This window comes from Vicugna pacos, chromosome 1, assembly GCF_048564905.1.
Source record: "Vicugna pacos chromosome 1, VicPac4, whole genome shotgun sequence".
Classification (NCBI taxonomy): Eukaryota; Metazoa; Chordata; class Mammalia; order Artiodactyla; family Camelidae; genus Vicugna; species Vicugna pacos.
This window is the reverse complement of record NC_132987.1, coordinates 73,143,227-73,160,684: the sequence shown is the minus strand read 5'-3', so window position 1 is coordinate 73,160,684 and position 17,458 is coordinate 73,143,227. Positions and strand designations below refer to the sequence as shown.

The window sequence follows — 17,458 nt, the reverse complement described above, 5'->3', positions numbered from 1 at the left end:
GTGCACCAGGAGGGCCTCTCTTAACCCACTGAGTTCAACTCATTGATGCCTTGAGCTCAATTGTTCAATAAGACAAATATCAAATTTGTTCTATGTGGATAAATTAGATTGAATATATATGCACATAGACACACACACAGGCACACATATATAGATAGAGAGAGAGATGAATTATGCCAGCAGTTGCAAAATTGCAACAGTTTTAAAGTCTTTTTTAGAACTTTCCATAAAGGCTACCTAACAGGCATTTCTCTTCCTTACTAGGTGTGTGCATAAGTCTTTCCTATTTCTTTCTTTCCCTCTGGTTCTGTCTTCCTAATCCACCTATATCATTCTTCTTCCTTTTTTCCCCTCATTATCACCTTGGCCTTGTTTCATCAAATGATCTCAAAAGTAGAACAGTGCAACAGAAGTATGTTTTTGCCAGCTGTATTTCCTGTATCTACTTTTTGCAACTTATTCACAACTTTAAAATGTGAATGAGTGATATTTTACTGATCCCTCAAAAAATACGTTTAGCTGCTTTTCTTAGCAGTTCTTAGCTGACAGGCTCCTCTGGGTCAGTGGCCTTTGCTAGAAAGATGACTCCCTGCTCCTCCTCCCTTTAAGACATCAGATAAGAAGAAGGAGGCACACCACCAGGGAAGTCAGAATCAAGTTATGAGAATTTGAACCTCATTCGGGTGTCATATGCTTGTGGAAGAAACCTCCCACAATGTTGTCGCCTCAGGGATTCCCTTGGGGAAGGTCCATACCTGTGAAGGATTGTCCTTTACTCGGGGACAAGTCGAGATGGGTGATGCCTGGCCATGGTCACCTGCGATGCTCTCCTGATCACCCTTTCAGGGCAGACCCGACAGTCCTGGTGACTCTGTAAGACAGGGTGCAGGTAGGAGATACAGTAACCGGGTCAGAATCACCTGTCTTGCCCCTGCCTCTTACAGCCCTAAAATCAAACCCACAGTCTGTTCAAAAGACAAGGTGGACAGCCTCTTTCTTCTTAGACAGGAGCTCTATGGGACACCAAAACCTGTGGGAGTGAATGAGGTACAATAGTCACTAGTACTGTGATTGCCTGGTGGGGGGTTACCTCCCTCAGTTTCTCCATCCTCAGTTTCCCATGAACATTACAAGAGATGGAGTGATCTAATATGAACCTTGGATGTTATTTTAAAACTCACTCTCACACAGTCCTGAAGAACAGTGGTGTGTGTATGTATTCATATATAGAGATGTATGAATAGATATGTGTATTTATGTATGTATACACAGAGACAGAATGAGAGAGAGAATACAGATGTGTCCAAATGCTAATAATTGATAAATCTGAGTGAAGGGTATACAAGAATTTTTGGTATACTGAAGATTTCAAATTCTGAGAGGATGAAATTTCCCATATTATATAGAATAAAGTCAGCTGGAATAAAAAATTAAGAGTCCATTAATAACAGCTTTACATTAAAAATACTTAGGAATAAGCTTTGAGAGATGTGCAGAATCTTTCTGCAGAAAATTTAATTTCCTCATTCGGAGACACGGAGGAAAACTTAGCTAAATGAAGAGATGGTATGCCCTGGGTGAGATGATTATTGTAAAGATATCAATTCTCAGGCTAATGTGGAAATTTAGATTTAGAAATGGAATTAATAGGATTTTATTTTGAAATTATTTGCCTAGTAAAACAAAATTTCCAATGGTCTCTGCAAAAGAAGATTAACAGAAGAAAGGAGGGGCAGAGGTAGATAGTGATGGCCCAGAATTAGCCAGTAGAACTTTCTGGAATGATGTGTCCTATACTGTACTGCCCGATACAGCAGCTATTAGCCACTTGTGGCTATTGAGCACTTGAAATATGATGTGACTGAAGAATTGAATTTATTTTTAATTTTTATTTAAATAGCCACATGTGACTACCATATTGGATCGTGCAAGCTAGCCTAACCAGATAATCTAACGTATTATAAAACAGTAACTCCACAGAAAGGCACTGATCTGAAATTAGAAATATAAATTAGTGAATCGGAATGAAGAGGACAGAAATTCAACTATATATGCGTGCATGGTGTATGTGTGTATTTATTAAAAACAAGCTTTTCAAAACCAGGAGATAAAGAAGGGCTACACAATAAAGTCTTCTGTTACAACTGAATAGAAATTTGGAACAAATTAAGGCCAAACCTCAGCCAAAATGAACTTCAGAATTAGACAGCTAGCAAACATTTGATATTGCATGTCAAGCCAATTTTTAACATAATTCTACTTCTAGTAGTCTATTCTAATAAATTAATCTTAAATGCAAAAAGAAAAAAAAACACAGTATGTATGAAGGTACTCATTTATTGTTGCAGTGTTTTTTATGAGAAATTCAACTGGACAGAGAGAAGACCAGACAGGAAGGGTGATAGTACATCCACATACAGTAACTTTATAATTCATTAAAAATGAATGTTCTAGAGATGTAATAAATTGAAAGTTACTTATAAGTTTTTTTTTAATTCCCCTCCCACCAAAAATGGGGTTGGGGGAGTGAAAAAGCCAATAATGTTACAAATCCACCTTCATGGCCACAAAATAACTCCTCTGTGTGCTCAGTGCCCTCTTCGGACTGATCTATCGACCGAGGGACTTTGCTTCCTACATGCTGGGCATCTTCATCTGTAACCTGCTGCTCTACCTGGCCTTCTACATCATCATGAAGGTAAGAGTGGCGGCTGGGAGCCGGGTGCCGCAGGCCCCCTACGGGTGGTGGGTGCGGCTTGGCAGCATCTGCTCTCACCCGCAGCTTCGCAGCTCCGAGAAGGTCCTCCCAATCCCACTCTTCTGCATCGTGGCCACCGCCGTGGTGTGGGCTGCCGCCCTGTATTTTTTCTTCCAGAATCTCAGCAGCTGGGAGGTAAGAACAGTTTTCTTTTCCAAGATGATGTCCTCTCTCCATTTTGCCTTTTTGACCTTCCTCCCTCCTTCTCCTCGTGTGCTTGTTGCTGTCTACTTCTTTATATTCTCTAACCTGAAAGCCTTCTCTAAAAGGGATGGTTTTAGGAGGGAGAGTATAGCTCAGTGGTGGAGTGCCTGCTTACCATGACAAGGTCCTGGGTTCAATCCCTAGTACCTCCATCAAAAAATTAATTAAACAAACATAATTCCCCCCGCCAAAGGGGATGGTTTTAAATATCCAAACATAAATGTTCAATAAATGGCACGTTGTCATCATTATCAGGGTGGTGGTTCATAACTGTGAAAGCCCTACCAACACTGCAAATGTGATCGTTATGTGTCGTACTTTGAGTACGACACTGTTCCCAATGGATGTTTAATATGTACAAAGACCTTGATTAGTGTATCTTCTCCAACTTTTGCATCATAATCACCAACCATACGCCCAGGCACAGGTTTTTATTAAATCCAGTTCACAGATAGGAAAACTGAGGCCTAGGAAACTGGTGATATCATCTGAGGCACCGAACAGGGAGAAAGTCTTAGGTCTCCATCACCATCATCACCACAGTCAACTTTAGAATATTTTAATCACCCCAGAAAAAAACCTGCGCCCATTAGCAGTGACACCCTATTTCTCCCAAACCCCTTAGCCTTGGGCAACCCCAAATCTACCCTTTGTCTCTATAGATCTACCTGTTATGGAAATTTCATATAAATGGACTCACATAACGTGTGGTCTTTGAGTCTGGATTGCATCACTCAGCATAATGTTTTGCAGGCCCACCCATGTGTAGATGTATCAGCACTTCATGTCTTTACTGCTGAATATTCCATGGTGTGAATATCCTGCATTTTATCTGTCTGTTCATCAGTTGATGGACATTTGGGTCATTTCCACTTTTGGACTTTTATGAATGTTGGAATGCTGCTGCTGGGAACATTTGTGGACAAATTTTTGTGTGGACGTATGTTTTATTGGAAGCTAACGTTTTGACACAGGCATCTAGTAGCAATTTTGTAGCTTTCCGGATACTCAGCCTTCTAAAGAGTTGAACTGTGGGCCTGCTGTCCCACATCCTGTCTCACCTTCTTCCAGGGAACCCCAGCCGAATCCCGGGAGAAGAACCGCGAGTGTATCCTGCTGGATTTCTTTGACGACCATGACATCTGGCACTTCCTCTCTGCGACTGCCCTGTTTTTCTCATTCTTGGTGAGTATATAAAACCTTTTCATTTCCTCTCTTTACATCCTGTGCTCTTTTTTCTCTTCCCTTCCTCCTTACATCCCTTTTGAATTTTTAATTTCCCTTTCCAACTCTTTATTGTAATTCATGCAGAGATTTTTTTTTTTTACATTGTATCCTTCGGTTAGATCTTTATTTTCCTTCTTACTCTTCAATACTTTAAAGACACAGAGTGATAATGTTCCTTCAGTTGCATAGTATTTGGACTGATCTGGTGATTAGAACTCACATGCCCAGGTCCCCCAGAACCGCTTTTGGCACTGGCTACAGTTTCAACAACATTAGGATATTCCTCCTTGTGCTGTACTCATGTTCCTCCCCGTCTTCCAGTCTCACTGAATTTCTTACAAATAGTTTACGCATTCCTGGAGCGGCTCAGGAGAGCAGCCAGGCCTCTGTTGCCTTCTAACCAGACTCATCCAATTCTCTCCTGTAGTCCCTCCATTTTTTTTGCCCAAATACCTACGCAGAAGCCATGCACACTTAACAACCCAGGACGATCATTGCTGGCATCCTTTAGTCTTAATTTTGACTTTTCCAAAATAAGAGTCCGTGGTGCCTGTGCACAAGGTCAGTTAACAAATAACATCCTTGCTAGGCCTTCTGGGTTCACACTGCCCACTTAGCTTTAGTCTCCACCATGTAACCTCAAGAGTGGAGCAGGGCTGCCCCCTAGTGGCCAGTTTGGGAAGTTTAACCAATCTCTACGAGAATTGTTCCTTTTGGCTTTTGTTTTTGATAGGCACTTTCTCTCAGGTCGAGCTTAGAGTTCCATGGGGAGAGAGTGGTGATACAGGGAATAAAATGGAGGATGAGGGTACCGTTCTTACTCAGTAATATTCTATGCAACAAGATTTCATTCTCTTTAGGCTCTGACCCAAATGTCCCCTTCTAAATGATAGATGTCCCTGGCCACCCCCCAAAAATTTTTTTTACCTCTCTCCATCCCATACTTCCTTTAGTCCCTCCAGTTTAATTTTTATCCTTAGTACATCTTACTATCTAACGTACTAGATTTTGCTCATGCATTTGCTTCATGTCTGAAGGCCTCCGTCAAATTTAAGCCCCATCAGGGTAAAGATTTTTGTCTCTTTTGTTCCAAACATAGTTGATCTAGAATATCACATAATAGACCCTTGATTAATTTTTGAATTAACTAATAAATGAGCTATATAATTATAGCAAGTGCCTGTTAAGAGCACGGCACTGCAGGAAGCTGCAGCAAACACAAAATCAAGTGAGAGCACTTGTGAGTCTGAGAGAGAAAGCAGGGACTTACTGCGACTGTGTTCCTCTGTCTCTCTGCCCCTCTCCTCCCAGGTTTTGTTAACCCTGGATGATGACCTGGATGTGGTTCGGAGAGACCAGATCCCTGTCTTTTAAGCATCCAGCATTAAGAGCAGGGAGTGGGAGTGATCGATCTTGGTGCTGTTTCATGAAAAATACAGGGACTGCAGCAAAGTAACCACTGCCAAATGCTCCGCGGGTCCTCTGTCGGTCAGCTCTGTACACATTCACACAGAGAGGAGAAATGCTACAGGGCGACCCAAACCAGCAAGAAGGGAGGCAGAAGGGAAGCCATGGCTGTGGGTAGACGCAAGCCCTGCAGAGCCGAGACATTCACCACCCCTTGCATCACGACTCAGACATGGACAAAAGCTGCATCAAAGTCGGCGCTCTGTCCTGGGACTCCTCCCACCCTCACCTGAGACTTGCAGCCACAGGGGAATCATGCTGCTCTCTTGTCTCCAGCTGCCTCCCTGCCCAGAAAGGCCAGTACCTCCAATTTCCTGCCCAGAAACTCAGGGCCGGCCCCCTGGGCCGGCACCTCTGTAACATCTGCTGCTCTAGACGTCCCAGAACACAAGCCCGCTTCTCCAAGGTCCTGGGATGATGGGACTCCTTGCAGTCTGGTAGAGGGCGGACCCAAGGCCCTACCCACCTGGGATAGACGATAGCACAGCCCTTCACCTCTTCAGCAGGAGTCAGGAGTGCTGTATGCATCCCTCTGGTTCCCAACCACATGAGGACTGACTCCAGGGCCATGCTGCACACTCCTGGCGGGTAACTGTCTCCGGGACCAAGGCGTGGGCACTTCCCTGTTCCTTGGTGTCTTCATGTCACCGTTGTGTGCTGACCCCATGACTCAGGCTCTGCCTTCTTAAGAAGGCCCTATTAGTCCACCAACGAGCTCTACAGGGAAGGAGAAACCAGAAACCCCTTCCAGCAACAGGAGGAACAAGAGAAATGACCAATAGCACTAAGAGACTGGTGACATTAGCAGCAAGCAAACAGGCCTCACCCTAAGGCCGGGGCTTCTGGAGCAGATGCAGCGAAGGCAGCAGCATTTCCTCGTGCCTCCAATCCAAACAGCTCATTCTGTGCCCGCATCACCCTTGCGGAAGGAATAAGTGTTCTAACCAGGGGAACCACACTAGGGCTCCTGTACCACCGGCCAAGCCCCCCTCTCTGCTGTTTTATGCAGATGGGGGGCTCCAGACTGGCTCCGAAGTTCTCTCTGGAAGTCACTCTCAGGGGGAATGCATTCCACCCTCCTCTCCATTTGCAAAGAACACGGCTGATTTAGGGTTGTCTCTTTGTTGCAACTGATTCGCATCCTCTCCCTAGTACATGTGAAAAAGCTCAGCATCCCACTCCACTCTGTCTGCCCCCAGGAAGTCCTATTTTGACCAGATTCCCTTGTTACCTACAGGGTGATGTCATCAGAAAATTGACGTACAAATGTGCACACATGATATATTTGCCTGTGAAATTGAAGTCCCCTGTCACTTCTCCTTTCCTGACCCTGCACTAGAGAAACCTATCAGCCACTCTTTTAAAATATATTAGTCTTTCCCTAAAATATTTGCATAATGTTCAAAAACACTTTTTGGAAGGCTGAATAGCAAACTTGCCCTGATTTTTAAAAACAAAGATATTTTCAATGAAACATCGTGTGATTTTTTTCCCAGAATGCCCCCAAATTTGTAATTGGTCTTCTGTTACTCTTCATTCCTTAAAAATTGCTGGCTTGCATAGGCCATATAAAGGCCACCTATTAAATGGTTCCATTAGTCTAACATCTAACACAAATTTCGAACCTGTTTAACTTTCGCTGATTTGACCTAACTCATTTATTTTTAGATAATAATAAATTTTAAATTTAATTAAAAGTTTCAAATCAAAAAAAAAAAAGGAAGAGGAAATCTGAACAACAAAATCTGTGCAAGTAGCCCTGTGCCTGAAGTAAACACATTGTAGGACATGCTACCTGTTTGGTAACTTGTTTGGGAAATATGTCCATAGAAATGGGGAGGGGACCCTGTAGAAATGGATGGATTGTGCTGTTGTATTTTTTTTCTGGATGTTTTTCGACAATGTCTTGTGCTATAAACTCACACATTGTGGTCAGCTTTGTTCTCAGCAGCAGGACTAAAAACCCAACCCTGCTCTTATAAACATCAGTTCTAAATGTACGTGTTGCAAGTTCTTTCTGCAACGCCGACTCCAGGTTGGAGGACACAAGGAAGCCGTTCAGCTGCATCTGTGGGGCTGACAGGACCACGGGTGGAGGGGCAGCCAGAGTTACTCCTGGTCCCTCATCCACATGCAGTGCAGGCCACATGCAGTGCAAATTCTGTCTGTGCTCCTGGCTTCGCTCTCCAAAAGAGAAGGGAAGGAAACTGAAAGCCAAGTGCAGCAAGAGGGTAACCGGAGAAAGACAGCCACTGTGAAGAGGCTCTTGGCAAAGAGGCACCGAGTAACAAGAGCAGTCCAGCTGGCAGACAGAGACGTGGTGGCCAGAGGGGCAAAACGGTGCACATTAAAAAAAAAAAAAAAACGGCCTCTTCGCACCTCTGATGAATGCGGGAGAGGCAGCCCCACCTGTTAACGCTGGAGGGTTGAGGGATTAGCTCGGTTTTATTTTAGCAGCAGCAAAAGCCAGTGGAAAACCAGAGTCTATCTGGGGAAGGGACTTTCCATGACCGAAGGCAATCACCAAGTCAGCACCTGGGGCAAAGAAAGTGGCAGCTGCTGCTCTGTAGCTCCAAGCAGCCACCAGAATGTTCTGTGGGGTAGCAAAATGCATGTCAGTAAAACAAATACTCAATTGTTTCTCCTCCTGGGAGATTGTCTCTCTGAAACTTGGGGAGGGAGGGAGGAAAAACAAAGATAAACATTCTTCGTAGAAGGAATAGTTGAGTCCGAGAAAAATTCTTAAGTCAGACTTTAGTCACCTGCTTGCTGTGTGACCTTGGGCAAGTTGCTGGAACTCTCTGATCTTCACCTAACACATCTACATGACACCACTTGGGGGTGATAAAGGTGGAGATGTGCAAAGCACGAGGAGCAGTGCCTGCGCAGAGATGATCCTCACACGTACCTCTTGAATCCCGCAGAGCTGCTGGGCAAGGGCAGGTCTCCCTGCTTGGCTGGCAGCTCATGCCTCTAAGTGCCCTTCATTGAAACCAGCTGTGCAATTTCCTGTCCTCAGTTACAGGAGGCCCTGAAGAGGCTGGGAGGCCTCTTCACCTTCAGACAAACTGCCCAGAGTTATCAAACCTCCCCGCCGGCCCCAGCATCCCCTACCCACCTTTATTGCTGTATTTCACTACTCTTACTCCAACACAGATGAAAAATCACTACCAAAGCTGAGGCCACGTGGAAAGTCTGGCTATGTAGTTACACCTCATTACTGCCAGCTCTACCCTGGGAATCTCAAAGAAAACCTAGATTTTTCTCCTCTCTCTCGAGTAGGTATTACTACCTTGGTCCAGGGGATGCCATTTACAAACATTCCTGCCTCCCCTGCCCACCCTCCACCCCTCACCGCCACCACCACCCTTATCACCAGCTGTTCTATAGAGAAAGCCTAGATGAAGGGGGACTTTAACCTGTGGGACAAAAAACAGGTCCCAGGAAGAGAAGGTCTGGGAGGCTCACTCCAGATCTGAAATGATTCTAACGTCTTCTGGTGAAACTAAAGAAAAGCGTTATGAGTAAAGAAACAACAGGCCTCTGCCTGAAGCAGTGTAAAGCCTTTGCTTACCATTATTCTGCCCAGGTTACAGCCGCTTTTGTTTTCTTCGACCGTATTACGGAACCAGGTTCGTTTCGCCTGATTTACAGCAACCAAAACGCCGAGACGCAGCGGTTTGCAGCATGGAGTTAATTCCGCCAAGGAAACCCCGCAAGAAGAGGGGGGAAACAAATCTCAAATCTTCCTCTCAGAAGGCAAGGGGCCAGGGTATACAGGGGCTAGGGGATGAAGAAGCAGGCTGGTCTGAGGTGTGGGGAGTGTAGGGACAGCGATCGGGAAAGGGTGCGGGAATTGTGGTTCTGCGCAGGCGTACTTAGGCTACAGGCCTCTGCTCGCGGAAAGGTCACCGAGGGCGCCGACCCTCGCGCATGCCCAGTTGAGGGATCGTGGTCCCATCTAGTCTTAACCAGCTCAGCTCCAACTGGAAGCGGCTTACGCTTGGCCCAGCTGAGCTAGACTCCACCGGTTCAGAACAACTTGGGCAAACATCTTATTGTTTAAGCTAACTGCCCTTCGGAGGACAGGCAAGTTTTAAAACAACCTTGATTAATGAAGGCAGGTGAAATGGATTTGACTAATTACCCACAGTTTCAGTGGGGACAAGATATATTTGCGTGACTACGTTTTACTATATTCTCGATATTAAGGCAACATCGTTAACAAGTTTAAGTGCCCGCTAAATCTCAGTCCTTAGCACACATGAATTCAAATGAATGTGGTGAGGGTTATGAATCAGCCTTCGTCAGTGAGTTTCCTAAAGGCCGTAGCGGTGGAGTTTTCCCTTGGACTGGATTCCTCTGCAAAAAGAGACACACACATACCTCCCCCCCCTTTTTTTTTACTTTTTTGACCCCAATGAACTCCAAGGGGAAGGGGGCTGCATTTCTTCCTGAGGTTCCCTGAAGGGTGGTCTTGCTATTCTTGGTGAAGCACGGAGAGTACTAATTGGTGACCATCATTCACATGGAATTACCTTCTGCTCCCTCGTCTTAGGGAAACAGCTCTGCTCTCTTTCTGAATAGGTCTAGATTGGAAGTTTTTGTAATTTTCTCTGAACAATAAATTTTTTAAAATTCCCTGGCTCTGTCCTACATCTTTTTTAATGCCTTGAAGTTCCTGTCACCTAAGACTTACGGTTTCATCAGAGATGAAAAATAGCTAACCACCACGAAATAGCCTTGAAGTCATATCACAGTTTAGTCGTGCTAGATAAAGTCTGGGTTTCCCATCTCTTGTCCCAGGATTAGAGTTACGGTTTAGTAAACAAGAGATTTGAACAGAGAGATTTTCAAGTCAGGACATACAACCCCACTGTGGCTGTCTCCTGGACCCCTAATTTCCTCTAACTCTTGACGTTCTTTGTGAATTAGGACACTACAGCCTTTAAATGGAGGATTATCCAAAATAATTCAAAAGCGCTCTCTTTTAGGGTGCTGTAATGTTGCCATCACACAATCAACAAAAGTTGATTTGCATTTTATGATTTTTATTACACTGCTTATCTGAGCCTTTCGCAAGCCTGCACACCCAGATCTAGGCAGGCCCCTTAGAGGAAGAGGACAAATTCAGGACTGAGGTTTATTCTGCTTCTCTCTCCACGTGGGACACTTTATAAAGTAACTTGCTTTACGGGGGCCCATTTCCCCTCTATCCTCTCCTTCACCACTTCTCTTTTCACTTGCACAGAATCAGAAATACTGCTTCAGTCAGTAGTCAATCAAGAAGTATTTGGTGGCGAGGGTATAGCTCAGTGGTAGAGTGTGTGCTTAGTCTGCATGAAGTCCTCGGTTCAATCCCCAGTATTTCCATTTAAAAAAAAGAAAGAAAGAAAACAAATATTTGGGCCAAACACTGTGAGGAACTGGGCAAAGCAATGGGCAAAACACACAGGGTGTTTTCCGTCATGGGGTCTGTGGTCCAAAAGGGAAGATACACATAAAACAAATAATTTGTTAATTATAAATAGGCAAAGAGCTCCAAGGAGAGAATGGCCTTAGGAGAATTTTATCGTTAGGTGCAGAACAAAAAAAGTCCAAATAATTATCAGCAAATTTTATCCCCAGACATGAAGCCCTACATTACTGATACAACATAGCATCTCTTTCAAAACCAAATTCCTAGAAAGGATATTTGGAAGGTCTCCAGAAGAGACCTCTGCAGGGAGGTGCAGGCTTTTTCCACTTGTGGTCCCCAGATCTACTATACAATGAAACAAAGAAACAAAATAATCAGAGGGGACTCTGCTCAGTATCAGAGAGAGGGTACCAGTTCTCAGGGATGTACAACTTTGAAATTTGTACATTTGAGAATTGACTGTTGCTAAGATTGCTCCAACCACGTCAGAGGATTTCAAATTGACTTTCAAGTGCTAGAACAATGTAATAACTAAGTGGCTGGAGCATTCAGAAGAAGGAAAACTGAGATGAGGCAAGAATAAGAAATCTAAATCTGAAAGACCGAATTGAGATTCAGTTGAAGGTCAGGTTCAAGCGGAAGGGTTGTATGAAAGCCTTGGGGGAAGAGAACTATGAGATTTCAGCCTGAACCATCCCTAGAAACTACAAATGTGGAAGAGGGCATTAAACAAGAAGGTAAACTGAGGCTTAATTGGGACATGGAGGGGAAAATAGCTACTTCTTTGAGTAATGTAAGTTAAAGAGTAAACTGGAAGGGAAAGAAAGTTGTTTAACTTCCCGAGAAGCACCAGATGGTGGAGTTGGTGGCACACAGGATGGAAAGAGCCTAGAGCATGTTGTTTTAGTGAGAACTCTGTAAAAAGGGTGGGGGAAGAGGACTGGGCCAGAGGGGGATGGATAAACTTTTGATGTGATGCATTTATGGGTTTGATTTTGTTTGTTTTCAGGATGGCTAAAAGCAAAATGAAAGGGACACTTGGGCTCCACTGAGCTGAGGCTGCTGAGCTGGGCAGTATTTGAAAATATGGTATTTGAACTAGCAGGAAGCTTAAACCTGTTGGGCTCTCACAACATGCTGTGTCATGCCCAGAGGAGGAGAATATTGTGTCCTCTCCAGGTAAAAGGGGAGAAATCAGAAAAATAAGAGAGATAATTTGACCTGACAACCTCAAAGTTTTCATAGGAAAAATGAAAGTCCCGGTTTTAATCCCAGCAGAGAGCAGAGATCTGGAGAGCGAGATGGTTGAGGTGGGGATCCTTTTAATCCATCCTTGAAGAAACAACAGCTACATCCCCCTAATTCTTAGGAATTCTTAGGAATTGCAACAACCCCTCCCTGTTGGAGGAAGCATGGGACTAAGGTTCTCAGCCTGTCCTTTTACTGGGATTTTACTGTTGAAAACTATTGCCCTCAATTCCCATCTCCCAACCTCTACCAGAGTAAAGTTGGCAGAACTGATCATTAAAACAGCAAACATCTGTCATCAGGCATTCTGCCAAAGGTTTTATATACACTCCATGTTTAATCCTGAAATACTTAACCACCATGGGCCCTGTGAAGTCAGTATTATTACTATTATCCCCATTTCCCAGATGGAGAAACTGAAACTTAGAGAAGTCAGTGTTCACCAGGTGAAGTGAAAGGTTCAGAAACTTAGATGAAGAGCCAGAAATGAGTAACAAATTAGGTAACAAAACCTGAAACAGGGAAGATAGTGTTGCAGTGAAGATTCAACTTTTATTGGCGCTTGTATCTGTACATGTAAAACACACAGCTTAGAATTATATAACCATTGACCATGTTAACAAAAAGAGATTTTTCAAAACTTCAGAAGGTATGTGTCTGTTATATAAACCTGAGTAACAACGAAACCTATTGTGCTTTAGGAAAGCCAACCAGTAAAGTTGCAACTTTGGATCATCTGGTCTCTCTAAACTGGAATAGCAGCGTTCATATGAGGACTCTTCCTTAAATTTCTAAGTTTATAAGGTTAAGAACCAAAGTCCTTTTTATACATTCAGTGATTGCATTTGGCAAAGGTGTCAGGTTTCAATTGGGAGCCTGTTAGTTCAGAAACAACAGTGGAGAGAAAGCCCAGGAATACAGTGGTTTTTTTAATTTCCTAAAACACATTCAGAGACTCAAAAAAATGGTCAGGAGTCAAAAAGTCCTCCAAAGCTGCTCTCAAAGTGATCTTTGCTGGTCTAGTAGATCAGGCAGAGTCTACAACTCCCATGCATGGCTGAACCATCTTTGTTCCTGGTGGCTGGGAGTGGTTTCATTCCACCATGCTGAGACAGATACTATACCAACAGTCAACAAATGGTACTTTCCCAACGATTATTTAAAACTATATCAGTGAATTTCTCATGTTTTGTAATGTTAAAATCCATTGGTCTGTCTTTCATTTTGAATGGATCTTTTCATCACTGCATGGTTTTGTAGCAGCATGCCTTGGTCACTTGGAAAATATTGGTTCACTAAATTGTGCAAATCTTTCAAACACTCACACATGTAATTATATAATCACTAACTTTAAATATATATCTATATATATTATTCATTTATATCACTACTGATCTTATCAGAGAGGTCTTAATGGGAACCTTTCAAGCTCACTGTAGTGGATACAGTGAAGGGCTCATTCCACTTACTTTGTGAGAAAATGTCCGCCAGATACCAAGTCTGAATAACCATAGGTTGTGGTCATTTTCTCAGCTAATAATAGTAGCCCATAAAGAAAGCCACGATTTCATTCTGTAATTCAGCACTAGTGCTTTTTCTTAGGAAAACCACCATCCTCCAGTTTGCAGTGGAAGTGTTTTATGTTTGCTTTCCATGTGCTCATGCAATACGAAATATTAATTTGATGTTTCAAAAGAATATTAAAAGGAAGTGTACTCAAGAGTGAAGATTTAATGAAATTATTAACTTGTATTGCTTCATCAAGGAGATTCTAAAGCAAAACTGCCTTTTTTTTTTACTGTGAATTTATGATGATTAAAAATACAGTGATTGTTAGCACAGTTGTCATGCCACTGCCTAAAGTCCCAGCAGTTTTACCCACTGTTCCTTTTGCGCCATCAGTTCACAGTTCACATGTCAACACGGTATACAGGCATGCCATATCTTAGTAGATTTTGATGTCACAGATCCCCTAAATGGGTCTCGGAGCGCTCCAGGGCTACACTTTAAGAACCACTGCTCTAGAAGTGTTAGTGTTTTACCTTTTACATTTAGGTCTATGATCCAACTCAAATTAATTTCTGTATGTGGTGTGAGGCAGGGGGGTCTAGGGCTTTTTTCTCTTTCTATACTGGTATCCAATTGCTCCAGCCCTAATAATTGAAAAGACCATCAAAATATACTCACTGAAATGGCACTGGCACCTTTGTCATCAATCAAGTTTACTGTAGGTGTATAATCTATTTCTGAAATTTCTGTTCCCTTCCATGGGTCTATTGTCTATGCTTGTGCCAGTAATACACTGTTTTAATTATTAGAGCTTCATGGTAGTTTTAAAAAAAATACGAGGTATAATTGACATATGACATTATATTAGTTTCAGGTGCACAACATAATGGTTTGATATTTGTGTGTGTTGTGAAGTGATTACCACAGTAAGTCTAGTCAACATCTGTTACCATATATAGTTACAAAATATTTTTTTGTTGTGATGAGGACTTTTAAGATCTACCCGACAAGAGCAATTTTTGAAATCTGGTCCTTTTAGTTCTTTTAACTTTGTCTTCTTAAGATAGGCTAGACTATAGGACTTTTACATGTATATAATATAAATGTATATATTAAATATTATATAAATTTTAGGATCAGGTTGTCCATTTCTACCCCCAAAAAAAAATCCCTGCAGTGATTGCAGTGGCAATTGCATGAATCTACAAAAAAAAAACTTGAGGAGAATTGTCATCTTAATGACATAGTATCATTTCTGCATTTTGGGGGGTCTCCCTTAATTTCTCCAAGCAATGTTTTAAATTTTGATAAGTAGCTTTATTCCTTGGTAATGCACTGGCTAAGAACACCAATAAAATGTTGAGTAGATGGGTGATAATGATTATCTTTGTCTTGATCCCAACATCAGGGGGAAATTTTTAAGTATGATGTTAGCTATAGTTTGTTTCTTGGTTTTTTTTCTGGAGATATGCTTTATCACATTGCAGGTGGTCCCTTCTCTTCCTCTTTTGTTTAGAGTTTTGACCATAAATAGATGCTGAATTTTAGCAACTGTCTGAGTTATATTTTTTTGCCTTTATTCTCTTAATACAACGAATTGCATAAATTGATTTTAAAATGTTAAAACAACGTTGCACTCGTGAAATAAACCCCATTTGGTCATGATGTACTATTCTTTTCCTATATCACTAAATTCAATTTGCTGACTTTTTGTTTAGAATTTTCACATGCATGTTTATTAAGGATATTGGGCTATAATTTTCTTTTACTATAATGTTGTGACAGATTTAGTATCAAGGTTATGTTAACTTCCTAAAACATGGAAATGACCCCTGTTTCTCATGAGTTTGGGCAGATTGGTATTACTTTTTCCTTTAATATTTAGAGGAATTTCCCAGTAAAACCTTGAGGGTTTTTTTTTATGGGAAGGTCTTTAAAAAACAAAAGAGCTTTATTGAGATATAATTCACCTACCATGAAATTCACCCATTTAAAGTGTACAATTCAACAGTCTTTAGCATATTCAGAGAGATGTTCAACCATCATCACAATCAATTTTAGAACATTTCATCACTCCTCAAAAAGCCCCATAAACATTCACAGTCACTCCTCACTTTTTCCCAAACTCCCCAACCCTGGACAACTGCAAATCCACTTTCTGTTTCTTTAGGTTTGCCTATTCTGAACATTTCATAGAAATGGAATTATACAATACGTGGTAAGAAGGTTTTTAATTGTAGATTCAACTTGGCTAACAGGTTTAGGAGTATAAAGATTTTCTGTTTTTTCTTGTGTTCATTTTGGTAAATTGTATTTTTCAAGAATTTTGTCTGTTTCATTTAAATTGTCAATAATATTGGCATAAAGTTGTAAGTAATCTTTTATGATTTTAATTTTTGATAATCTTTTGTGATGTCCCCTTTTCCATTCATTTTATTGATAATTTATATTTTCTTCTTTTTTCCTGATCAGTCTTTCTAGGAGCTCTTTTGTTTGCTTTTTAATCTTTTTCAAAAATCAACTTTTGGATTTGTTTATTTTCTCTGTCCTATGTTTGTTTTTTCCTGTGCTTATTGGTCACATTTTCCTGGACATTATATATATTTCCTGGATATTGTACATAAATGAGCTGCAAAGATGGAAGTTGTGTTATTTGCCACGAGAGAGGGGTCACACTTTTCCTCTGTTAGACAGGTGGTTGGGCTGGGTGAGAGCTAGATGCAGCGGTAGTTAGAATTGGTTCTCTTCTGATTTTCAACGTCTTGAAGGTGAGACAGCTTCATCCAGCAATTTAACCCCTAAGCTTCATAAACCTGTGGGAGCGTTCACTCTGCCTTTTCAACTCATACTCATGTCCCCAGAGGGCAAAAAGTAAGGCCAGAGATCTCACCACACCGCTTTTCTCCCTCTGAAATTTTGTTCAGATATATTCATATAATCAGAGGAATTTTGTCTTCTTATATTGATGGGTTTTAGTATCTTTTAAAACATGATTTTTCTAATTTATCTCTTTGTTCTAGTTGGTGCAGTGGGATTGATAACCTGCCAGGATCTACTACATTCTATCTAAAAGTGAAAAGTCCCTGGATAGCTTTTTAAAGAGATATGTTATTAAAATCACTATCTTTTAAACATCGAACTAAACTGGAAAGCTAACAAAACGTTAAAGTATATACAGCTGTTATAACTTTGCACATTCACTTTAGGGAGGTTGAATTTATGCATAGTGGCTGCATTTTTATGGGTTGTATATCCTTTGGGGCATAGTGGGGCTCCTTGTCTAATCAAAATATATCCTACATCTGTGTCCTCTCTATGAGAGGCAGTGTGCGCTGGTGGAAAGAACACTAAACCCTTGATAGTCAGAATATTGAGTTTTATTCTGAACTTGAAAGAAGCTAGACAAGGAAAATATTATGAGCATTAATTTCCTGGAGTACATGTGGGAGTAGACAATCCCTAAGGTCATCATTTTACCTGTTTTAATACTAGGATATGTTTTATACATTCATAAGACAAACATTTCAGGTGTAAGTGAGATGACCACCCAAGTGTCTGCTCCAATTCAGCAGAACATACCGATAGTTTTGAAGTACCTCTCTTGATATCATCCCCTTCTCCTTTCC

General features: G+C 41.7%; 2 protein-coding genes across 3 annotated transcripts in view; one reads left to right on the top strand and one right to left on the bottom strand.

Moving 5' to 3' along the window:
• SIDT1 (SID1 transmembrane family member 1) overlaps positions 1–7,656 on the top strand; it is an 88,003-nt gene extending 80,347 nt beyond the window's left edge. Inside the window, exons 22-25 of the mRNA XM_031681114.2 lie at positions 2,593–2,698; positions 2,783–2,893; positions 4,034–4,147; positions 5,501–7,656. Coding sequence (XP_031536974.2) covers positions 2,593–2,698; positions 2,783–2,893; positions 4,034–4,147; positions 5,501–5,563 — 394 coding nt within the window. The 3' untranslated portion in view covers positions 5,564–7,656. The remainder of the gene's footprint in view (positions 1–2,592; positions 2,699–2,782; positions 2,894–4,033; positions 4,148–5,500) is intronic.
• SPICE1 (spindle and centriole associated protein 1) overlaps positions 1–9,660 on the bottom strand; it is a 153,247-nt gene extending 143,587 nt beyond the window's left edge. For both annotated transcript variants that reach the window (XM_072965073.1, XM_072965080.1), the window contains exons 1-2: positions 9,231–9,660; positions 756–871 (exon numbers count right to left, since the gene is read on the bottom strand). The gene's annotated coding sequence lies outside the window, so the exon portion shown is untranslated. The remainder of the gene's footprint in view (positions 1–755; positions 872–9,230) is intronic.
• Positions 9,661–17,458: the final 7,798 nt, after the last annotated feature.